Below are 25,991 nucleotides of genomic sequence, written 5' to 3' on the forward strand. Positions count from 1 at the left end.
CTCACACAGACAAGGGTAGTGGTTCTATTTCATTAAATAAAAGACACTGATACTTATCTTTATATACACTGTAAGAGATGCTCCCTTTCTTTCTTTTAGCTCCCCTTCCTACACATCTTTAAATTAAAATATATATGTGTGTGTGTATATATATATATATATATATACCAACGTCCTCAAATGTTATTAATTATTATTATTTATAGTATTATTTAATATATTCATATTATTGATATTTATATATTAAATATATTATATTTATATTTAATATTAAACCTATATTTAATATTATATTACATATAGATAATATAGATAATATAGATAATATAAATATATTATTTAATACTATAATTATTATTTATTATTTATTTTTATTTAATTTATATATACAATATATATTTAAATAACAATAATTATTATTTAATTATATAAATTATATAATACTATAAATGAATATAATACTAAAAATAATAAAATTTTATTACTAATATATCTATATTATTTTATATGAATTATTAATTTTATATTTATTAAATTAATATATTTACATATTAATATATTAATTATATGTATTATATGTAAATAATATATTTATAATATGATATATAATATATGAATTATTAATATTATATATTATTTTATATAAATTATTACTTATATGTAATATATTTTTATTGATGTATAAAATATATTAATAATATATTTATAGTATTAAATATAAATACTATAAATATAGTAATAATTAATATTTATTGTGTTAAATAATATATTTATAATATTTATAATATATTATTTAATAATAAATAATATTTATTATTATATTTGTATTTTTTATTATATAAATATATTTATTAAGTTTATTTATATATTTATTAAGTTGCCTTGAGTAACTTAATGAATGTCAGTAAGGTAAGTAACAACTCTTGCTCCTACCAAGATGGGTTAATAGAAATCAGAGTTGAAGCCCCACCTTAAAAAATTAAATGTTGGGAAAAAATACACAAAAGAGCAATTCTCAGACATTGGACAACAGACGGCATAAGGCCCCCAAGAGAAGAGATAGCACAGACATATAACACTTCCATTAGCACAGACAGTTGCCCTAAAACAAATACCTGTAAGCCAAAAGTGAGATAAAATGGAATTGTTCCAAATGGAATCTACTCAATTAATTTAAAAAGGCAGTAAAAATGGGATAAAAATTTAAGACCAGAGATTATCCAACTGGATAAAAAAATATCTATTTATATACAGTGTCTAAGGTGCCTACTTTAATTATGAACCACAGGTAGGTTGAAGATAAAAAGACAGGAAAAATATATACCATGACCCCCAAATGAAATACAAGCTGTAGTGATTATATTAATATCAGCTAAAGTTAATTTTAGAACAAGGGATATTCCTTGAGATAAAGGGTGTAATTTCAAAATAGTAAAGTGTTCAATTCAGCAAAGAACATAAAAATCCCACATACATATGCATATAATCACAAAAATTGAAAATTCATTAGGTAAAACACTGATAAAAACTAATGAGAAATAGATGAGTCCACAGTTATAGTTGAGGAGTTCAACATTTTAGTCTCAGTAACTGAAAGAACAAGGATACCTCAAATAGGGATATAAAAGGACAAGGATATACTATATTTGTAGCTATAAAATATATAAGGATATAATATAATCAATGTAATATATAAGGATAAAATAAAAATGTAGAAGATTTTAACAATACTTTAACCAAGATGATCTAACTGATATTTATTGAATGTTCCACCCCAAAACAGAATACATATTCTTTTCAAGTGTGCAAGGAATATTTACCAAGATAGACCACATGCATGGCCATAAACAAGTCTCAGAATATTTTGTAAGATATAATTAATATGTAAGGATAATGTTTTCTAGTTACAATTAAGTTAAAACTAAAAAACACTAACAGAGATATCTAGAATATACAAACCAGATTATTAACATTTAAATTACACACTTCTAAAAGCTGATAGGCCAAAGGGAAAATCACAAAAGAAATTAGAATTATTTTAAACTGAACAAAATGAAAATATGACATACCAAAATTATTTGGGGGAAGCTAGAGCAGGGTTTAGGGGGAAATTTATAGCATTAAATGCTTATAATACAAAAGAAGAGACCCAAATCTATAGGCTAAACTTCTGTCCTAAGAAACAAGGAAAAAGGGGCGCCTGGGTTGCTCAGCCAGTTAGGCATCTGCCTTTACCTTGGGTCATGTCATGATCCTAGGGTCCTGGGATTGATCCCCGCATCGGGGCTCAGTGGGGACCCTGCCTCTCCCTCTGCTGCTTCCCCTGCTTGTGTTCTCTGTCTGTCCTTCTCTCTGTCAAATAAATAAATAAAATATTTTTTTTAAAAGAGTAAAAAGAAACAAGGAAAAAGAACAAATTACAGTAAGTCAAACAGAAGAGAGGATATTATATATGTTTTTCACATGATAAAATAGTAAAGAGAAAATCAACAAAATCAAAACAATTTTATTGAAAAAGAATCAATAAAATTGATAAATCTCTAGGGAGACTGATCAAGATAAAAGGGAGAAGACACAAATTATCAATAATAAGCAAGAGCTATCTTACATATACTGTGGACATTTAAAGAAATATCATGGACAACTTTATGCTAATAAATTTGACAAATTAAATGGTATATTACTTGAAAGACAAAGTTTCAAAACATTCCATGCTCATGGATCGGAAGAATAAACATTGTTAAAATGTCTATGCTACCCAGAGCAATCTCTATCTTCAATGCCATCCGATCAAAATTCCAAAGTCATTTTTAAAAGTGCTGGAACAAACAATCCTAAAATTTGTATGGGATCAGAAAAGACCCCAAATCGCCAAGGAAATGTTGAAAAAGAAAAAACAAAGTTGGGGGCATCACATTGCCCGATTTCAAGCTCTATTACAAAGCTGTCATCATCAAGACAGTATGGTACTGGCACAAAAACAGACACATAGATCAATGGAACAGAATAGAGAGCCCAGATATGGACCCTCAACTCTATGGTCAAATAATCTTCGACAAAGCAGGAAAAAATATGTAATGGAAAACAAACAGTTTCTTCAATAAATGGAGCTGGGAAAATTGGACAGCCATATGCAGAAGAATGAAACTCGACCATTCTCTGACACCATACACAATGATAAACTCAAAATGGATGAAAGACCTCAATGTGAGACAGGAATCCATCAAAATCCTAGAGGAGAACATAGACAGTAACCTCTTTGACATCGGCCACAGCAACTTCTTTCAAGATTCATCTCCAAAGGCTAGTGAAACAAAAGCAAAGACACAGATGTAGTGAAAAGAAGGGCCATATGCACCCCAATGTTCATAGCAGCAATGTCCGCAATAGCCAAACTGTGGAAAGAGCAGAGATGCCCTTCAACAGATGAATGGGTAAAGAAGATGTGGTCCATATACACAATGGAATATTACTCAGCCATCAGAAAGGATGAATACCCAACTTTTACATCAACATGGATGGGACTGGAGGAGATTATGCTAAGTGAAATAAGTCAAGCAGAGAAAGTCAATTATCATACGGTTTCACATATTTGTGGAATATAAGGAATAGCATGGAGGATATTAGGAGAAGGAAGGGAAAAATGAAGGGGGGAAATCGGAGGGAGAGATGAACCATGAGAGACTATGGACTCTGAGAAACAAACTGAGGGTTTTAGAGGGGAGGAGAGTGGGGGGATGGATTAGCCCAGTGATGGGTATTAAGGAGGGCACATACTGCATGGAGCACTGGGTGTTATACAAAAACAATGAATCATTGATCACTACATCAAAAACTAATGATGTATTGTATGGTGACTAACATAACATAATAAAATAAAATTTAAGAAATAAATAAAACAAAAGGATGTATAAAAATTAAACTTGCCACTGGTGGGCCTTTGGAAAAAAAAAGAAAAGAAAAAGTTTCAAAGCTCACTCAAAAATAAACCAATAACCTGAACATTCCTAGCTTTTAAAAACATGGGTTTTATAGTTAAAAACTTTTTACAGGGCGCCTGGGTGGCTCAGTTGGTTAAGCGACTGCCTTCGGCTCAGGTCATGATCCTGGAGTCCCGGGATCGAGTCCCGCATCGGGCTTCCTGCTCAGCAGGGAGTCTGCTTCTCCCTCTGACCCTCCTCCCTCTCATGCTCTCTGTCTCTCATTCTCTCTCTCTCAAATAAATAAATAAAATCTTTAAAAGAAAAAAAACTTTTTACAAATAAATGTCCAGATTAGTTCAGTGGTGAATTTTAACCAAATATTTAAGGGGAAAGTAGTATAAATCCTACACACTCTTTCTTATGGACTGAATGTTTGTGGTCCCTCAAACTCCTACATTGAAGACTCAGCCCCCGACATGACTGTATTTGGAGATCTGGCCTTTATGCAGGTCAGCAAGGCTGAAGGTGGTTATGTTCTCTCTCCACCATGTGAGCACACAAGGGGAAGGAGCCCATCTGCAAACCAGGACGAGTCCTCATCAGGAACTGAATTAGCAGGGACCTGGATCTGGGACTTCAAGCCTCGAAAACTATGAAAAGATAAATGGCTCTTCAAAACACCCTTTTAAGAAAATGAAAGGTCAGCCACCAAGTGGGAGAATGTATTAGCAATACATATATCTGACAAATAATTGCATCAGAGTATAAGAAGTGTTCTTAAAGGTTATATATAATAACAAGACAAAAAAAAAAAAAACCTAGTTTAAAAATTGGGGAAAATATTTGATCAGACACTTGCACAAAGAAGTTTTCAAAATTGCAAATAAGAAAATGAAAAGATGCTCAACATCAGGGCAATGCAAGTTCCGGCCCACGTGAGACCATCATCTACCCTCTCAGATGACCACATGGGAAGTTTGACATTACTAACCATCAGGGAGGTTGTAAACAACTGGAGTTCTCATACATTGCTTGTAGGAATGTGGAATAGTTGGGTTACTCTGGGAAATTTGACAATTTTTTTATAAACTTAAGCAGAAATTTATCCTACTAGGTGGTAACAATACCATAACAACCCTCATCTCCTGGAGAGAAATTAAAGTCTACAGTCAGAACAAAACTTATTTTAAACATGCATAGTAGCTTTATTGATAACAATTCCAAACTAGAAACAGCCTAAATGTCCATCAACTGGTACATAGAAAAACGAACTGTGCTCTGTCCATACAGTGGAATAGCACTCAGCAATTCCAGGTAACACACACACGCGATGGCACGGAAGGATCTTCAAGGCATCTGTGGGCTTGTAGCCGGGAGGTGTCAGCAGTGGGACCAGATGCCTCTCCTCAGTTCCTCCACAGGGCTGCGGTCTCATGGATGGCAGGGCACTCTCCTTGGGCTGCCCTGAGGGGCTTTTGTTGGTGGGTGGGGCTGGCACCAACATGGCTGGACCTAGAGGGTACATGGCTACATGAAATAATCCAGACAGAGAGAGACAGATACCATATGATTTCACTTGTAGGTGGAACTTAAAAAATAAAACCAACCAACCAACAAAAAGAGACAAGCAAAAAGACTCTTAAATGCAGAGAACAAACTGGTGGGTGCCAGAAGGGAGGAGGGGGTGGGGGTTGGAGGACACAGATAAAGGGGATTAAGAGTCCACTTATCATGATGAGTACTGAGAAATGTATAGAATTGTTGAATAATTATATTGTACACTTGAAACTGACATAACAGTATATTAATTATACTTCAATTAAAAAAAATTTTTAAGAACCTTAAAGGCATTATGATAAGTGAGCCTGACACAAAAGATTACAGATTGTATGATTCCATTTATATAAATTTCTAGAAAAGGCAAAGCTAAAGTGACAAAAAGCATATCAGTTGCTGGGGGCTAGATCTAGGGGTATGAGTAAGAAGTTCAATGGAAAAAGGGACAAAGAAAATATTGGGGATGATGGAAATGTTCTATGTAGTGATTGTTGTTGTTTGACAACTGTATGCTTTTCCAAAGTTCAGTAAACTTTAAAGAGGTGAAATTTATTGAATGAAATTATAGTTTACAAAGCTGATTTTAAACAGGCTAACTGCAATATAAGAAGTGAAAAGTAATTGCTAATAAAATCTATGGTAAGCAAATACAGAAAATCTTCTTTTTTCATGCTTCACATTTTGAAAACACATGATATGCATTCTAAACTTTTACTGAGGTTTTCACAAAGCTTGGGCCACTCGTTGGCTTTGAACTTTTGAATCCACAAATGAGTCAATTAAGATAAGATAATAACTTTATTTGGACGAACACATGGCAAGAGTCTCTGAGACACTGAGAGGAAGTGGGGAGGGGAGGAGGGAGGCAGGGAGAGAGGGAGCAAATATCCAAGTCTGCAAGAGGGAATATGGAACAGTTAGAAGGGAAGAAGAAAAAGAGGTAGAACAGAAAGAATCAGAAGGGAGAGAGGGAGGAACTGGAAGCACCCAAATGTCAAAATGTATTTGCAATTCCCATCTTCATCTTCTGTGCTCAAACGTGTATTTATCCAATTATCCTTTCAACAAACATGTATTAAGCACCTACTTTGTGACAGACATAGCGGCATGCACAGATGATATATTAGTAAAGTAGACAGACACAAATCTGTGCTCTCATGGGCTTTGTATTTTAGTGGAAGAGCAAAATCTGTCCTCATTTCAAATAATTTTTGGAAAAAGTTTAAGACTTGTCTGCTGAGCTAGAGGAAGAGGCTACCTCTTGGGGTGCGGCTCTTTAGCCGTGTTCATGCACACACACGCACATGCACAGGGCATCGGTGTTGAAGTACTGGAGGCTCATAGGTACACAAAGGGCAGAGTGTGGGGTGTGCGGTGAGGGGCCATCATCTCCCGACTCAGGCCTGAAGGGGTTCTCTAAGTTTTTAATTACTCAAAGCCATGTCTTCCCTGGGCTCACATCCTTTGCAAAGTATGGTCTTCTTGAGGGCTGCCTTTACTTCCCGGTTCCTCAGACAGTAGATGACAGGGTTGAGGAGGGGGACAATGACAGTGTAGAGCACAGATACTGCTTTGTTGGAATCATAGGCGTGCATGAGCTTGGGGCGGGCATAGGTGAAAAGGGTCGTGGACTAGAAAAGGATCACAACTGTCAGGTGAGAGGCACAGGTGGAAAACGTCTTTTGGCGGCCCTGTGCAGAAGGGATCCTGAAGGTGGCATTGAGAATGGTGGCATAAGATGCCACCACTACACAGAGGGGGATGGCAATGACCATGAGGGCCAAGAAGAAGTCTACTAGCTCAGCCTGTGAGGAGTCCTCACAGGAGACATTGAGGAATGGAGAAATATCACAAAAGTAGTGATTGATGTGGGGCATGCCACAGTAGTAGAGTTGAGCTATGAAAACCATCTTAATCATGGCAGTCACGAGCCCACAGAACCAGGATCCCCCAGCCAATGCACCACACAGCTGGTTGTTCATGATAACTGGGTACCGTAGTGGGTTACAAATGGCTACATGGCGGTCAAAGGCCATGACAGCAAGGAGGATGTACTCTGTGCAGACAAAGGTCACAAAGAAGTAAAGTTGAGTCATGCAGCCATTGAAGGAGATGGTCTTGTCATGGCTGAGGAAGTCTACCAGCATCTTGGGGCTGATGACTCTGACATACCGCATCTCCAGGAAGGAAAGATTGCTCAGGAAGAAGTACATGGGCTTGTGCAACTGCCCATCACTGCGAATGGCCAGGATGATGAGAGCGTTCTCCAGAAGGGTCAGCAGGTACACTGCCAGGAGCACGAAGAAGAGCAACCACTGGAAGGCCGGCTGTGTTGGAAATCCCAGGAGAATGAAATGTATGGTTGCTGTACGGTTATCTACTTCCAGAACCTTGGTGATCATAACTGGCTGGGGGCACAGACAAAACAGGTTTTTTCCATGTCCTGAGCACCAGCCTATGGTTCCTAACATTGAAAGAGCCTGCCACCGGCAGAGTCAACATAATAGAAGTTTTCCTGCCTTCATACCTTTACTTCTTCCTAAGTGATGATCAGAACCAAAACTTTTGGGCAAAAAATGTACTTTAGGGAGCTTATATATATATATTTTTTTCAAATTAAGCCAAGAGACATAACTCATCCAAGATCGCACAGAAGTGAAGTTGGAAACTTCTGATTCCCAGTTATTTCTATGCCTCTCTAATATATCTCTGCTGGGCATAAGAGGATGGCCTTCATACCACCCCTTCACCGTAAGCAAGAAATCCAATCTACTGCATATGGAAAGGAGGCAAGAGACTTGAGTGACATAATTTGTATGACTCTGGAGAAGTCTTATGGCCCCACTTACCTGTAAGGAAAGATTTCTCCTGTTTTGTTTTGTTTCTTATTTAACAAAGTTGTAAAGCTTAAATGAAACAATACTGGAGCAAAAACACAGGGTTAATAGCAAATTTGATATATATATTTACCAGCTTCTTGGAGAACAGAATCAAATAGATAACTTAAAAGGCAATGTTTTCTTTCATCCAATCCACTGTAAGGAGTACTCAATTAGGAGTTTGGAAAAAGTAAATCAAATCCCACTTTTGCCTCACTCCAGCTAAGTGAGCACGGGACTTCATTTTCAGAATACTAGTTCTTTTATTTTCAAAGTGGATATAATATAATTTCATCACATCTGTAAACATCTAATGAGCTTTAGGATTTTAATTAAACTCCTATGGACATTTGCTGTGACCTTTCCAGGATGCACTGCTAATTCTCCCAACACCCTGCCAAAAAATCAACACAGATCTACATGGTGGAAACCACAGCCATTTTTAATGAGAAAGGAGGAGACCGTGGGACCTTTCTGGGGGTATTAGATTAAAGGACACACAAGTCACTTGAAACTAGTATCAGGAAAAATGGAGAACCCCGATGCCTTCTGCCATCAGCGAGCCTCCTGTATCCCCCGCAGGGTGCAGTCTCCCTCCAGGCAGGCTGAGAACCACTCTGAATCTGAACCTCGAACCTCCCACCTCCCAGACTTTCTCTGGGTCCTGCGGCTGATTCCTCCCTCCCATGCTTCTCCAGAGCCGGTCTCTCTTGTTCTCTACTTCTCAACGACCCTGCTTGTGTGCAGGACATGTGAGGAACAGCCGGGGAAGGCTGTCTGTTCTTCCTGCCCTGGAAAATGGCTGCCCACCCCATCCGCTTCCCTCTTGCTACTCAGACCTCGCTGTAGGACCCTAAAGAAAGATAGAAGAACCACCTCTTAGTGACCATGTTAGAGAGGAAAACAGACACAGATAAACAAAAAAAAAAATGTCTAATAGTGCAAATTCAACAAACAAGTTTGTTTTCTGTTGGCACTCAGCCTTTAATTCACACACACACACACACACACGCACGCACGCACGCACAGCACAAAACAGCCCCTGCTTGCCGTGGCCTAGGATTATGAGGCAGTGTGGGGACGGTGGAGCTTACAAACAAGGCAAGGTTTGTGGACCCCGAGCTCCCTCAGCTGCTTTCTACTCTTCTCTGAGTCTGAAGGTCCAACCAGCCTGAAACCTATTAATGAATAGCTTAGGCCCACCCTCCAGCCAGGATTTTCCTCAGCACACCTCTATCCTGGCAAATGGGTAGGGAGGGCGTTATACCCAGAAGTCCTTTCTTCCTGGAACCCTTCCCAGGGACCCCCAGGAAATGGGACAATGCAATGTCTTGTCAGGACTTTAGCAATAGGCATGTCATTCTCAGAGGCGATGCCTCAGTCCTGAAGCTGGAAATGAAGGCAGCCCGTGGAATTTAAGACTAAGACTTCGCACATGCAGTGGGGGATGTTCTCACAGGAGCTGTGCATTCTTTCCTGTACTTCCCACAGGAATGTAAGACTCAGAGGCAGTATTGCTGGGGAAATGAGCACAAGATGAGAATAGGAAAAAATAAAGGGAAGAGAAGGAAGTATACAGAATTATACCAAAAACATCTGACTGAGCAGTTTTATCATTTAAGCATGGGATTAACTTTGTCTTCCAGTAGTCCAATAAAAGAGGAAAAGTCAAATAAAGTCAAATGAAAGAGGAAAAGAATTGAAAGTACAGTATGATCACATTTGAGCCTTGAAACTCTCCATATATATAACCCCCCCCCACACACACACACATATATATAGTATGCTTTGCCAATAGTCCCATGCAATGTAAATGTAGGATGGAGTCTAGGTCTCAGATCTCCAGGACTAGGTGTCTTAGTCCCGTTGGTGGCTTCCAAGGTCATTTGTCAAGTCCTTCTGGCAGACAGAGGAGGAAGAGGGCAAGGCCCAGAGAGCGACAGCCTTTCTCCAGCACCAGTTCGGCAGCGAGCGGATCCCTGAGCAGGACGTGCCGACTCTGGGGCAGACGATGCCTCATGTCTGCATATCACTTCACAATATCTGAAGGCACGTTGCTTCACGTGAGCCTCACATTCAGGAGCTAGCCAGGACAAACATCATGGCGCCCAGCTGACCCAGAGATGAATCTTACCACCTTCCTGTTATGGTACTATGCATGAAGAGAAGTGAAATCTTCTAAGGAGTTAGAAGTCGTCAAAACTACAACCACCATCACCTTTGCCAGCCCCTGCCCTCGTTTAACGGAGAAACACACACGCATACTCACATGCCCGTGTTCCACCCTCCCTCCCCCCGCACACATACCCGTTCGTGTTCTCTCATACAGTCATTCTATTTTCTCTGCCACTTTCTCTGAGTCTGTTTCCTAGGTCAGAGCACGCCTGGACTCTGCACTTTGCAAGGCATACAGGTGGGCTGATGCATTAAACTGAGGTATCTTCAGGAGCACAGATCACTGGGCAATTGTAGAGACTCAGGCCTATTTTATCTAGAGTGGGTAATTACAGTAGAGTTTTAAAATGACATGACGACCTATATTACACAATACTTCTTCATATGGCTTAATATACAAGGTAATAGAGAAATATTGTTGAAGTGACATGAATCTATATATGTACTAAGTTCACTCCCCAACTATATTGTGTACTTTCCACAATAAGCTCAAAAAAGACAACTATTTTTAAATATCAATGAAATGAAAGCTCCTAAGAATCAGTGATTGAACTAAAAATGATTTTCAATCATCCCCTGGAAATACCTGAGAGTCTTTTTTCAACCCACCATTTTCCCAGCCACATAACTTAGGACTCTTCTCCCAGCCTTGTCAGGAATGACCCCCTTGAATTGAGAAAAGAGGAGAGATCATGTAGACCAGGAGGAAGAATTCAATATCCCCAAGCTCAAGAGGCACTGGGCAACCCCGGTTGTGTCTCTGCTCACTTGGAGAAGGCATAGAAAGAGCTGTTTGTGCTCTGCCTGCCTCCAAGCTACTGGGGGAGCACACACCAACTCCCTCCCACCCACAGGGGACCTCCCAGCAGACACAGCCCTCAGGAAAGTACTTGGCCTTTCCAGGGCCCAAGGGGATCCGGGGGAATACTGAGGGAAGAGCAGACAAGCTAAATGGCACAAGAGAGACCTTACGCTTGAAGAGCGTTGCCTTCCTCCCCCCAGACTCTGGGGCAGAGGAAGGTGATGGAAAAGTCTGTGTGTGTGTGTGTGTGTGTCCTCTTCTCTTTCTGGAGAATGGTCTCACAAATCATAAGATGCTCTGGAGGAATATAGTGCTATAACCAAAGTCATTCCAGAAAGTCAGAATGGCATTTACTCACTCTTATTTGGGGACCCAAGTACATGTACACACACGTATACAAACTCCAAACACGCTTAGATGTTATACACACAAGTATCAGCTCTATACACCTACACAACTCTCATGCATCAGTAAGTCAGTAAATAAAAACATATATATGTATTTCAAAGAGATTTATACACTCCCCTGTTCATTACAGTATTATTAACAGTAGCCAAGATATGGAAACAACCTAAATGCCCATTAGTGGGTGATTAGAAAAAAAGATGTGCCATGAGAAAGGAGGGAATCCCACCATTTGAGACAACATGGATGAACCTTGAGCACATATGCTGAGTGAGATAAGTCAGATAAAGACAAGTAATGTATGATATCACTTACATGTGGAATCTTAAAAAAAAGTCAAACTCATACTAAACAGATGGCAAGATGGTGGTTACTAGGGAATGGGGGTGAAGAGATAAGACTCAAGGTGTTTAAGGATACACACTTGCAATGAATAGCAAATAAGCCATAGTTTTCAATGCATGGTATAATAGATACATACAACAATAGGGGACTATAATTATGTAATGTGATAAATATCACTACAAAGACAATCATATTACAATATATAAATGTATCAAAGTAACATATTGTACACTTTCAATTCACACAATGTTATATGTCAAATATATTCAATAAAAAAAGAAAAACATGTTTTCATTGCTCTCTCAGTGCTGTGAGGCAAACAGATTCTCAAGTCTCTCCAAGTACCACGTTCCTCATCTTGAAAAGGCAATGCTAACATTAACCCAGAACTTAGCAAAACAAAATACCATCCTTTCTTGTTATAACTGTTTACAATTATTCCTTGGTACAAAGAAAAAAGCTGTAGTTAAAACTCTGAGTGCTTAAAGCAAAAAAAGGAATTCTAAGCTCACTATTGTTTCCTGTCACAGAAGAAAAAAAACCGAGTTAATTAAAGGATAATATTGAAAAAGTAGGCAGAGACTATAGCTTTGAGTTAAGTGAGAAAAAGCTCAGAGCTTATATATTGTAATATGTGTGACTCTGGAACCATATTTAGGATCATTGGGCATTTAGCTTTGGTAAGGAGAAATAGAGTAATTTTAAAATGTAAAAGTTGAAGTTTCCTGGGGAAACTCACATTTTTCCTTGTATTTTATAATCGCTTCTGAAAATTGTATATTTTCTAATTCCTCTCATTATAAAAATTTTGAGGCAGATAACCACATTTTGTGCTTTCTATGCACTGTTTTATGAATAAAAATCACATAACTTATGTTTTCTTTTTAAATGCAAGAACATTCTTAGTTAATTGGGATGAATAGTGCCCCTGTTTTAAAATAAATTAAGTTTATTTAAAGAATCATGACACATGCCCCTCCCTTGTTCCCTTTCTGTTATCTCTCTCTGGTAAAAAAAAGTACATGTCATAACCTAAAGAAAAAGAAATAAAACAAAATAAAATAAAGTGTGGCAAAATAAAGAATATAAAACTGACTTGTAGTAGCTATTGGAATGGTAGGTATGGTGTCTGGGAAATGACCCACCTCTCTCTGGCTAGCCTGTGAATTATAACTTTAAAGAGACAGTAAATCTCACACTTTATCGAATGACAAAACACGAGGTGTAGGGGGGAGGCGTCATGATCTTAATCTGGCAACTTAGAAAAATATATTTCATTTGAAAAATTAAAAAAAAACCCTAAAAGTAAAAATCATTTGAGAAATTCTAGGGACTCCTGGGTGGCTCAGTCGATTAAGCGTCCACCTTTGGCTCATGTCATGATCCCAGAGTCCTGGGATTGAGTCCCACATCAGGCTCCCTGCTCAATGGGGAGCCTGCTTCTCCCTCTGCCTGCCATTCTCTCTCTCTGACAAATAAATAATTAAATCTTAAAAAAATTTCTAAAAGAATGCAAGGCAAAAAGCAGATAAGTATATTACATCAGGCATATAAGGTTGAAAATAAAAGAAAACACAAATTACAGTGACTCCAACAAATGGAAAATAGTTTTTATCATTTAATAAAAAAAAAACTTGGGGGGTCCCTGGATGGCTCAGTCAGTTAAGCAGCGGACTCTTGGTTTCATCTCAGGGCATGATCTCAGGGTCCTGGGATCAAGCCCCCTGTCAGGCTCCATGCTCAGCGGGGAGGGAGGATGCTTGAGGATTCTCAATCTCTCCCTATGCCCCTCCCCCCACTCACCGCGCGTGCGCACGCTCTCTCGCTCTCTCTCTCAAATAAACAAATCTTTAAAAAGCCAAACCCTTGGATACAGGTATTAGCTGGTGTTGGTTCCGCTTCTCCACCATGCGATCAAAGACCCACGATTTTCATTATTTCTGCAGCTACAGCTTCAGTGTGCTGACCCTTCTTCCTCATGTTCGTTCCCTTGTGGACTGCTGATGGAGCTCCCGGCATCAAACCCAAGTTCAACAGCAGGAAAGAGGAAGCACCCATGCCGGCTACAACTTTCTCTGAAAAGGAAAGCCTCTCCAGCTGAATTCACCTTCCATTTATTGGACAAAAATATAGGACCACTCTTAGATACAAGAAAAGCTGGTAAATCAAACACATGGCAAAGAGATGCAGATGCATTGCCTGGGTTGGGCATGTTTTCAGCTTGGGAAGAAATTGGGTTGTCACAGCAAAGGAATACGAGCCATCTACACCAGTGACGGAAAGCAAATGAGAAGGGCTTACACCTGCCGCTGGGCAAGACCATGACATGATGAGAACCATACAAAAAGGCCAGCTGATCTTCTCTAGCTCCTCCTTCCGAGAAGGTTGGTATCAAGCACAAGATCCAAGACCGAAATGGCTAGGAAGAGATTAGTGTTCTATGTTGATATTCTAATAAAGAGTTCTTATACGTCCTGATCATCTTTAAAAGGAGTGTGGGGGCACCTGGGTGGCTCAGATGGTTAAGCGTCTGCCTTCGGCTCAGGTCATGATCCCAGGGTCCTGGGATCGAGTCCCACATCGGGCTCCCTGCTCCTTGGGAGCCTGCTTCTCCCTCTGCCTCTCTCCCTGTCTCTCATGAATAAATAAAAATAAAAATCTTTAAAAAAAAAAAAGGAGTGTGAACCTCACTGAGTCAACCCAATGACGTGCTGCCATATTTTTAGATCAGATCACTGGAAATGCTGAGTTTTCTAGTGAAGTTATCACCCTTTCCACAGAATTAAGGGTGCTCCGCACTTAGCTTTCCACGTATGTTCCCGAGTACCTGCTCAGTCCTCCAATCTGTTTGAATAAGAGTGAGTTTGAGGTGTGGCTAGTAGAACAGGCACATCTGTTAGAAGCACATAATCATACGATTTATGACAAAATGATGATAAAGACGGGCCTTAGCATTTATTGAAGCGTTACTGTGAGTTAGCTATTATATGCCAGAAGATCTGAGGCTTCCCCAAGTAACCAAGCTCACACCCTACCAAAGACCACTCTTGGCATCAGCTTCACTCAGAGAAATACAGGACAGAGACACAGCATGCAGCCAAGCGGCATCAGGAACTTCTCTCCTGGGGAAGGAGTGCTGAAAGCAGACAGGGGCTCGTCTCTGGGATTCAAAGTCAGAGGGCAGGGGTGAGGCCATGAGATTCACATACAGGGGCACACCGTCCGCCTTGACTTGGAACTCTCAAGTCCCAAAAGAGCCATTGTATCTTCTAACCGTGCTGTGGGGTCCACGGTTTCCAGGGCTCCCAGCAAAAGGCACGCCAAGTTACAAAGGCAGCCTGAAGCTGTGACTTACCCCCAGTTACTTATAATACTTCCATTATTCTCCCAGTGCAGAGGATTTTTACTCATCAGGGCTCATTTGTACAATAAGCAATGTTGCTTAGCAACATTATCAGGCTTCCAAGAGTCCCGAGCTAGAAAGTTAACGGAAGGTGAATTCTTTCACAGTGTATATGAATATCAAGTCGTCACATTATACACTTTCAATACCTTACAATTTTATTTGTCAGCTGTATTTCAATAAAGCTAGGGGAAGAAAAGTAAATTAATCCAAGGTGAAATTTATCTACAAAGAGAAAAGATGTTAACACTTCACTCCCATGTACATTATTTATTTGATATTTGCAGCAAGCATATGAGGTAGCTGATAATATTTTCATTGTAAGAGGGACTTAGAGGTAAAACTAAGATCAAAGTGAGATTTCTTGGTTTTAGGAGCAGAATTCTTGCATAAAACATCATGCCTTCCATAACTCTATGAAAGGAAAAGAGAACATAATGGGGGGAAGGTACATGGAGCCAATCTCAGAGATGTTTCCTTAAAAGGACATTTAAATTTCATGAAAATAAAGCAACTTACTCTTTTAAAAGTGTCCGATTTCTTTGTTGCTGTTGTTGTTACTTCATTTTAGATCCTGGAAAACCTGAAATGATTATTGATCAAGTAGTTTTCTTTAATAAACAATCATCTCTTTTCCCCAAAGCCTTCAGAATGAGTGAATACATCAGTTATGACAATTTAAGTTTATGAGTATTTGTTCAATACCACTTTTTTTATTCTTCTACATATCCACAACTAAAGAAACATTAAATATGGTTCAAATGTGCGGAACAAAACCCTGAGTCAGGGTGTGCAAAATCACCCTAAGCAATTCAAACAGGTTTCCAAAAATCAAAGGAACCTGAAAGAATGTCTATATGTGAATCTGAGGCATCTCACTCACTTGAGAGAGAGATATCTGCATCCTACCTCTCATTCCTTCATTCTGTCTCTTATTAAGACATTTTCTGTTCTTGTGCTCATTTGCCTCAGGAGCAAAACTTAAAATATTTAGCAGCTGGTATAACCCAGGTACCAGCTAATTAAAGCAGAAGCTGCCCATCGTGCTGGAGAAGATTCCGAGACCAACCTATATACACGTTTTCTACTGCATTTTACGTACTACGGAATCAACACTCATTAGGTCAATCCCACTGAGAGTCAAGGAAGGGAGATGCAGATGAATATTTAGCCATGTTCACATTGGTGCACACATGGCTGAATATCAGCATTACGTTTTCCTCCTCTTTGACTTGCAGTGGGTATAAGACGTGTAGAGGTACAGAGTATTGATTAGGTGACATGAGTTTCAGTTCTTGGGGTATAATAATCGTACTTTTGTGATTTCTCATGGAAGTGGGATTTGAGAATTTGGATCTTTGAAACTGCTGCAGTAAAGCCTATTTCACTTTGACATATCCACCAGTAAGTCCCCTTTCTTATGTTTTCTCACTTATAAAATAAGAGGGTTGATCTAAAGTAGGGAATTTCAAACTGGCTATGAAACAAGTGTTGCGAGGAAGTTGGAAATTGTGCACGGCAGAGTTGCAACCCAGACATACTCTATCAGACCTTCTACAGATTTTTTTTTCTGGGAATTTGCATCTTAACAAACCCCTGGGAGATTCGTATGCAGCTAACTCAACCTTAGTTTGGAAACCCTGTACAAGATCAATGATTCATAAACTTTTGTTTGTTTCAGGAGATTCCCAGATGCTATTTAGCAAAACTGCATACTAATTGATACTTATGTTCCCTTTGAGCCTATTTTATGATTCCTTGAGGCGGCACTATTAAGACCCCGTTCCTTCCTGCCTGCTAGGTTCCTCTGTACATCAATCTGGAACATTCCTAGAATAGTGGCATCTGCCCAGGACCAACTTTCTGAGAGCATCCTTCACCTCCCTGTTCCTCAGGCAGTAGATGGCTGGATTGAGGAATGGTACGATGACCGTATAGAGCACAGAGATGACCTTGTTGTGGTTGAAGGTGTACATGGCGCGGGGCCGCGCGTAGGTGAAGAGGGTGGAGGAATAGTAGATGACAACCACGGCCAGGTGACAGGCGCAGGTGGAGAAGGCTTTGCGACGTCCCTGGGCAGTAGGAATCCTCACGATGGCGGCAGCGATAGCGGTATATGATGAAACCACAGCCAACAGAGGGAGCAGGATCATCACCAGAGCCAAGAGGAAGTCTACTAGTTCTGCTTGCTCCTTGTCAGAGCAGGTGAGGTTGAGTAGGGGAGAGATATCACAGAAAAAGTGGTTGATGATGTTGGGTCCACAGTAGGACAGTTGGGAAATGAAAAGAAGCTTCATCATGGAGCTGAAGAAACCACTACCCCAGGAGGAAGCAGCAAGGCAAGTGGCCAGGCTGGAAGGCATGAGACTAGGATAACGGAGGGGCTCACAGATGGCCAGGTAGCGGTCATAGGCCATGACCGCGAGCAGGACACATTCAGTGCAGGCCAGGGCAATGAAGAAGTAGAGTTGGGTCATGCAACCTACATAGGAGACCCTACAGTCCTGGGTAAGAAATGCCCCCAAAAGACGGGGAACTGTGACATTGATGTACCACAGCTCCAAGAAGGAGAGGTGGGCAAGGAAAAAGTACATCGGGCGGTGAAGGCTCGGAGTGAGCCAGATTGTGGAAATGAAGAGTGTGTTCTCCAACAGTGTCAACAGGTAGATTGTGAGGAAGAGGACAAAGAGGAGTAACTGGAGGGGTGGAGAGGTAGGGAAGCCCACCAAAACAAACTCTGCTATGGGGCCTCCACTCAGATTTCCCATCGTCTCTGTCCACCTGCCTACCTGAAAAATAACAGGAAGAACAAGATGTTGAGAGACAGGAGGACCAAACTGCTCACCTCCCCCCAACCCCAGATTACAACCTTCTGAAGATGCTCAATAGTACGCTATCGATTAGTGGAACATCACTTAGCTCCCTCACTTTGCTGTTTCATCTCCCACCTCAAGGGAAAAGTTCTCAGACTTGAGGATTGTACTCGATAATTTAGCGATCTTAACTGCAGTGGATATTTGATAAATGCTTGCCGAACAGGTCTTAGTATTTCAGTTCTTGTTTTCTTATCCATGACATGCTCTTCCTTCACTTCCTGCAAAACTGTAAGCCCCATAGCATCTGGACTCAGTATTTGTTGAGTGAATGAAGAAAAGGAGGAGAGATAGCAAGCTGGAGCCTGAGGGATTCTTTCTCCAGGGAAAGAGGAAGTAGAAGCTCAAGGACATCACTGAGCTGTAGGCTAGGCAGCATGGGAGGAAGGAGGGTTGGTTTGGGAAATATCCACTCACAGCTAGTGAAATAATTCAGTATAGATGAGCTAAAAGAGTTCTTTTTTAAAAAATATTGTTATTATTATTTAGAGAGAGTGCAAGTGGGGGAGTGGGGCAGAGGGAGAGAGAGAGAGAATCCTGAGCAGCCTACACATGGGGCTCGATCTCACAACCCTGAGATCATGACCTGAGCCGAAATCAAGAGTCAGATGCTCAAACAACTGAGCAACCTAGGTGCCCCATTTTTTAAAATATTTATTTATTTATTTATATTTATGATTTTGAGAGAGAGAGAGAGTGATCTAAAAGAATTCTGCTCCAAAAAAAGAATTATTTTTCCATTCATTTTACAACTACTTTTTAGTGCATTTTCTGTGCTAGAATTAGGTTGTCTCATTCCAGGGCTGGTGTAGTAGGTTGAAACATGGACCCCCAAGTGTGCCCACACCCAATCTCCAGAACCTGTAAATATTACATCCTCTGACAAAGTCTTCGCAGTGTGATTACTTTAAGGCTATTGAGATGGTAGTCTATCCTGGATTATTCAGGTGGACCTTAAATACAATTTCAAGGGTCCTTATAAGAGAGAGGCGGAGAGAAACGTCAAGTAGACACAGGCACTGTAGAGAAGGCACTGCGGAGGTGGAGCAGAGAGAGAGTTGAAGACGCTGGCCCTGAGGACTGGAAGCCGTGGGACTGCAGTCCGAAGAATGCCAGCAGCGGCCAAGGGCAAGGAGTGGATTCTGCCCTGGAGCCTCCAGAGGGAATACAGCCTGGCCGCACCTTGCATGCTGATTTCACACTGCTGACCTCCAGAACGGAGAGAAAGAATAAATCTCCGTTGTTTTGAGCCCCCACGTGTGTGGAACTTGTTACAACGGGAACAGAAAACTCTTACAGCCGTTGAGGCATCAGATTGGAAGAGACCATCGTATGCCTCCCGACCTCCCTTCTGAGCCTGGCAGTCTCCTCTCCATATTGTCAGCGGAGGGCACCTGACAAACACGGAAATCTGACTTGAGATTGGATCGCGGGCTACATATCATCACGCTTTCTCACTTTTGGTGGGACTTAACATTTTTATCTTTAAGCAACATAAAAAATATATCATCGTGATAGGGCTGCCTGGAGACGGAGGGCAGCTGCATGTGTGGGGAGCACAGACGTACAGAGAAGCTGAGTCAGGATGCTGTGTACCTGGAAGCAACGTAACACTCACTGTGTGTCAACTATACTCAAGTAAAAAAAAAATTAAAACGAAAACAACAGCAACAACTAAAACCCCATTCCCAACCACAAAAGACAAAACAAAATAACAACATATCAGCTTGCAAATTGTAAACTTGACATCAATTTTTTTTGTCATGCATTTAAATTGTTGCATGGACTCCAATGTCCACTGCATGTGAGTATTGACATTTTAAATTAAATTATCATATCACTCCTTTCTATGTTCGGTGAAATCTAAATATTGGTTCTATAATACCTGTGGAAACTTGTTTCAACAAATTACGTGAGTGCATGTGTCTTTAAAAAATGGAAGTTTTATATTATTTTTCTCACTGAACTCATAATTCAAAGTATTGTAATATATTTTTATAACTACAAGCCTTTTACTGATTTCTTTATATCTATCTGCATGGTTTTTTTGTTTCTTGTACTCTGGAGGCTATAAATGTTTTGAAAAGATTTTCTATTAGATTTTATTCTGTAATCAGCATACATTTCACCAAAACAATAAAAATATATGATAAATTTTAAATTATGTTATTTTTTATTGGCATATCATTTTATAATAACGTGGACTGCACTTTTTCTCAATTCTTGTGTGTATCCGTGAAAACCACTTATCATCAGAATGAGAGCAGTTTCAGAATCCATTCCATTCTTATTTTTCATTTTGGAGATATAAACACTGCAGAAGTAATTCACGGGAATAAATGGCATTGATACACCACAGCTCGGAGGATGGAAGTCATTTTGTTATAGTAATAACACTAAATTATTTGAACTTTCTATTAGTTATGTGCCAGACATTACACAACCATCTATCAGCAAAATGGTTTCTATTGATCTATTAGCTGACAACTCAATCAGCTTCCATTCAGTTGTGTTGGAAGAAATAGACTGGAAACGGCGGACTTGCGAAAGGACGTGCTGCCCCGAACTGTCCTTTCCCTCCCCCACACTAACCTTCCGCTGCCCCACTTCCACACGGTGGGTTGGTTACGCCTTCCTTTGTACCGAGGGAGAACAGGTCTTGAAAGGCAAAGAGGGAAAGGAGAAGAAATACTTTCTCTAGCAGACCAATTCGAAAAAGAGCCGATAAGACATTTGAAGACCAGGTAATAATTCCCTTGGAATGATTCATACCTGGATCTTGGAAAGCCTTTTTGCACTCTCCACCGTGCATAAACCCGGGTTTGGAAAACTGACTTAATGCATCAGATACTTTTCTGAGAGCAAGTTTGGAGAGGAGGACCAGGCAGCAAGCGGGGGGACAGGATATGAAGGAAGCACAGCACGCCCTGGGGTGAAATATAATAGAGGATGGGAACAACTCTAAAAGGATGGCTGGAAATGCCCAAAGCCAAGTTAAGGGCATTTGATGGTGCCAGAGACTGAGCAATGATGACACAAAGTCTGAGAAGGGACCTGCCCTCACCCTCTATTCTGGGTATACAGAGCAGTGCCTAGAACAGGGCAGACAACTAAAACATTAGTGGGCTGAGTTTCAGCCTTGGTTTGTATAATCTTGAATCATTTACTTCATTTGGATACATATTTTGTAACATACAATTACTGAATACAAACTAGAGTTCTTTCCAGCTGCAGCGCTGCATGAGATTTGTTTGAAAGTCCTGAGGGTGGTCGGGGGGAAGGGGGGAAGAAGCCGTTAGAAAGGAGGTAGAGAGTGGGAAGCAGCCTGGAAAATACACGGTCTGGTTTCAAGTGTGTTTGAGGCCAGTCTTGCTCTGTAGCCCCCTGTGCCTTAAGTTGTCTGCTCGTTCCATCGCAAGCCTGCAAAACGCGTCCCTTGCACCCAGAGGTGCCCAAGACCCTAGCTCCTGCCCACTCCTCAATATCACTTCCCATCACCATCGTCCTCGGTTTCCAGCTAAGTCGTTGAAAACAAAGTTCTGTTTGCTGCTCAGACTGGCCTGCTGTTGCCAAGGACTTTCCCCTCCAGCTGGAGCAACTCTGGCCCCTCGCCCCTATGACCCCATCTCTCCCTGCTTTCTGCTCCTGACTCCAGACCCACCCCCCCTTTCCGAGGAGGCCCCTCCTAGACAGAGTGCTTCTGACTCAGGCACTCAGATGCCTCAGGGAGCTCTGAGTTACCCGTGCGCTGTGTGCACTGATCCTTTGTGTTGTTTGTTCCTTGTTTTTCCTTGTTTAACTTCTGGGCCACGTCTTGTCTCCCTTGTCGGTCTTGGAACAACAGCCTTCCTCTGCTGCAAGGGAGATACTTTTTGGAGGTCAAGGCAGCATTCTACCATGAAGGCAGCTCGGGACAGGTGAGCCTGAATTTCAACATTCACAGTAATAAACTCTTTAAAAACATCCTTCTGGGGTGCCTGGGTGGCTCAGTTGGTTAAGCGACTGCCTTCGGCTCAGGTCATGATCCTGGAGTCCCGGGATCGAGTTCCGCGTCGGGCTCCCTGCTCGGCGGGGAGTCTGCTTCTCCCTCTGACCCTTCCCCCCTCTCATGTGCTCTCTCTCAAATAAATAAATAAAATCTTAAAAAAAAAAAAAAATCCTTCTGGTTTGACAGCTTAGGTTCCAGAGAACAATTAACGAGGAAGATCTCTAGGATTATGCCATTGCCTTTCCCTGTAGAACCAAGAGCAGCTCCTTATGCATACTCAGGACTGTGAGAGGCTGTCGGATTCATTTTGCCAGGGCGCCCCTGCTCCCTTCCAGGTCCCCTCCCCCATCTATCACCTGCCACCCCTCCAGGCGAGCCAGAACTCTTTAAGACACCTCTGTGCTCTACCTCTGGTCTTCTGCACATGAGTAGACATCATGAACATCAGTTCTTTTGTGAAGACTTTGCCCAGGAGTCCCTTACATCTGCTCTTGAGACTAGGACTCTATTAACAGATCTACTAACAGATTGGGGTAATTATGCATTGACGTGCATTTTCCCTCCTCAAGAGCAGAAACTTCACTGGTTTCTCTAGCCTCATTAAGTGCAGTGCTTTGCATATAATAGGTAAAAAATAAACCTCTATTGAATGAGCTAGTAGATAAATAATGTAATAACCTAGGAGCTTGGGAAATTGATGCCCCATCTCTATTTCAGAGGGAGAAGGCTGAACCTGTTTTCTTATTTATCAAACAGGGATACTGATGTCTGCCATCCTTACTTTATTATGCTGTGACAAAGACATGATCTATGTGAGGATGATTTGCCCACAGTGTGAAACATACTTACTATTTTAAAATGCACTGGTGATTCCAGAGGTCTGTGGTCTTGAAACCGTGCAGACATCACTGGGGTCACCCTGCTTGCTATTTATAGCAACACACCTGCCTGGACTCCTGGCTGCGCCTCTCCAAACATACCACCTCCTCCACGCCATGGATGTGGAGCCTGACCGGCACTTGCCGGCCCCCGGTGGCCCCCATAGGAAGCCACACAAACCTTCATCCAGAGACACATAGGGCAGGGCTCTGCACACAACCATCTCCCATGTTCAGAGAAAATGCTTTGTTTTGTTTCCCTTGAATTCTTCATTTGATTATCACAAATTGAATAATTGTAACTCAGTAAACAATTTGGTGAATCAAAAGTTGAGTTCTGTCTGGAAATGTAATTACTCTCCTAGCCTGTGTCCGCGTGGCACATTGAGAAGACATGACAAAACTGACACAATGTGCAAGGTACTGAGAGCTTTTCACATGCCAGCTTAATCCCCCCAACAGCCCCATGAGTCCAAGCACCTTTGTCCCTTTTTAAAGATGATACAGAGATAAGAGTGACTTTTTTCTTCAAGACCACACAATCAGGAAGTTGTGGAGCTGGATATACCCGGAAAATCTGGCCATGGAGATACGACAGCAAACTTTGTCACCACCCCATACATGCTCTCGGGCGTAAGCAGCTGTCCATTGGTGCAGCCAGATGGACTCAGGTAAAAACAGAGGTTTGTTGTTGGCTCATCTGTGTTCAGCAGACAAATTCAATCAATAGTTTTTTAACATCTCATTTGAATTTGGGCTATGAAGCTATGGACTGAACTTGGTAGATACGGCTTTGGTCCTGCATATGGCAAGGAGGGCGCTACTCTCCAAACATGCCAAGCTAGGTCCCCACCTGTCCTACTATCAACCTCTGCTCTTAGGATCTCCCCTTTCCATACACAATCCTGTCCTCTCCAACAAGTTCACAGATCTCCAGCACTTCGCTTACGGAGCTGAGAAACACCCCTTATACCTGTGGACATTTTAATGTACCGCTCAGGCATCAACTCCATAACTGTACACATCTGAATATTAGTAAAATAGCAGGGTTCTCAGTATGAGATGTTTGCATGACTAAGCTTGTTCAGATTTTAAGCCAATCGAGCATCTGGAGAAATTCAAGAGATTTTCAGGATTATGAGGGATCTGGAAGCCATAGGGAATGAATGAGGCTCTCATGCATCAAACCTGAGTGAGGCAAAAGTTTCTCACAGCGGTTTGCCTAGTTCTTTGCTTGCCTGACCTCTGCATTCATTCACGTGCCCTATCTTTGGATGTTTGTCAGTAGGCTAGTTACCTGTTGCTTCTGGACAGGTGCAGTCAGCCCCAGCTCGTCAGTAAAGCTGCCTTTTCATGTTGGTCTCTGAGTCATCTGCGGTATGGCAGGACAGACGCTTGGCAGATGAGCCCTGAAGCAGACAGGGACAGCGGTAGCCAGCTCTTGTCACCTCATCATCGGGGACACAGTCCCTTAGGACACATTGTCATGGTGACCTACCTCTCCCCGACAAGACTGGGTCCAAGTCACTCAGAGGCCATTCTACAACGAAAGAGCGAAATCTGGAGGGACATAGCTCTGGAGGGAAGCAGAATAAAGCTGTTGACTTCACTGCCTGTCCTAAGACAGACTTAATGACAATTCGAGTTAAAGTCCATCTGGCGTCCTTAAGATTGAGGAATTAGAACAATAAAGTAAGAGAGTTCCAGATAAATTAATTGACTGGTGGGGACGCCTGGGTGGCTCAGTCGTTAAGCGTCTGCCTTCGGCTCAGGTCATGATCCCAGGGTCCTGGGATCGAGCCCTGCATCGGGCTCCCTGCTCCGCGGGAAGCCTGCTTCTCCCTCTCCCGCTCCCCCTGCTTGTGTTCCCTCTCTCGCTGTGTCTCTCTCTGTCAAATAAATAAATAAAATCTTTAAAAAAAAATTAATTGACTGGTGTTTTAGATCATTACATTTTTTTGAGAAAATATCTGTCAAACTCGGACCACCTTGCATCAGTATTATTTGTCTGTTCACCAGTGAGGAAGAGATGCTTCATCTCCTGTTCATACATTGACAGGATCGAATGGGGGAAGTGTCTTTCCCTTTTCTCCCCTTTTCATGTCCCTTCGTGAATAGCACTGGGCTAGGAGGGGGCCCAGGGGGGCCCAGGGACTGAGGCTGGGCAGGGAAGTCATTTCAGGTGCCAGATTCCTGGCTCAAATCTGAATCTGCTTCTCACAATGAGGGTTTTTTCTTGTCCCACACCTCTGGGTACCTGCCTGCATTTCATGCCCAGGCAGTTTCTGCACTTCTCTGTCTACTGGAGCAAATGAGGCAGATTACCTCCTCCGGTATGTGCTGATCTCCCCGTCACTGGAAGTGTTCAAGCAGAGGTCGAATTGATGTGGGAAACAAAGGCAGAAGGAAATGTAGATACAATTGAACATCCTTATAACCTGCAGCCCATTGACAAATACTTGAGACAGGCAGAGTATAACCTTCCTCCGGGAAGCTCCCAGCTGTCATGCTGTCCTTAATGCTTTGCTAGAGGGAAAAACCACCTTAGCTTGACAATAGCAAGGCCTCCAGGGTCCTGTGAGTCTTCTTTAGTGTATGAAAGTCCTTGTGGCAACCCCCCTTTGTCTTCACTTCCCCCAACTCACAAGTATATAATCTGCCTTTCCTCCAACCCTGGTGCAGCAGCTCTTTCTGCCCAAGGGTCCTGTCCCCATACTTTAATGAAGTCACCATTATGCGCCAAAGATGTCTCAAGAATTCTCT

At 41.4% G+C, this 25,991-nt stretch overlaps 2 protein-coding genes across 2 annotated transcripts; both read right to left on the minus strand.

Moving 5' to 3' along the window:
- Positions 1 to 6,904: 6,904 nt before the first annotated feature.
- LOC110573445 (olfactory receptor 6Y1) lies at positions 6,905 to 7,882 on the minus strand. Its single transcript, XM_021681940.1, is given in 1 exon segment — positions 6,905 to 7,882. A coding segment is annotated over 1 exon segment (978 nt).
- A 9,421-nt stretch (positions 7,883 to 17,303) lies between these two features.
- LOC110573444 (olfactory receptor 6P1) lies at positions 17,304 to 18,257 on the minus strand. The gene has a single exon (XM_021681939.1). It carries the CDS (start codon positions 18,255 to 18,257, stop codon positions 17,304 to 17,306), a length of 954 nt encoding a protein of 317 aa, XP_021537614.1.
- Between the last annotated feature and the right edge of the window lie 7,734 nt (positions 18,258 to 25,991).

The sequence above is a fragment of the Neomonachus schauinslandi genome, chromosome 6 (genome assembly GCF_002201575.2).
Source record: "Neomonachus schauinslandi chromosome 6, ASM220157v2, whole genome shotgun sequence".
NCBI classification, from domain to species: Eukaryota; Metazoa; Chordata; class Mammalia; order Carnivora; family Phocidae; genus Neomonachus; species Neomonachus schauinslandi.

Coding starts and splice junctions, on each gene's coding strand:
- LOC110573444 (XM_021681939.1), bottom strand. CDS start 18,257: ATGGGAAATCTGAGTGGAGGCCCCATAGCAGAGTTTGTTTTGGTGGGC.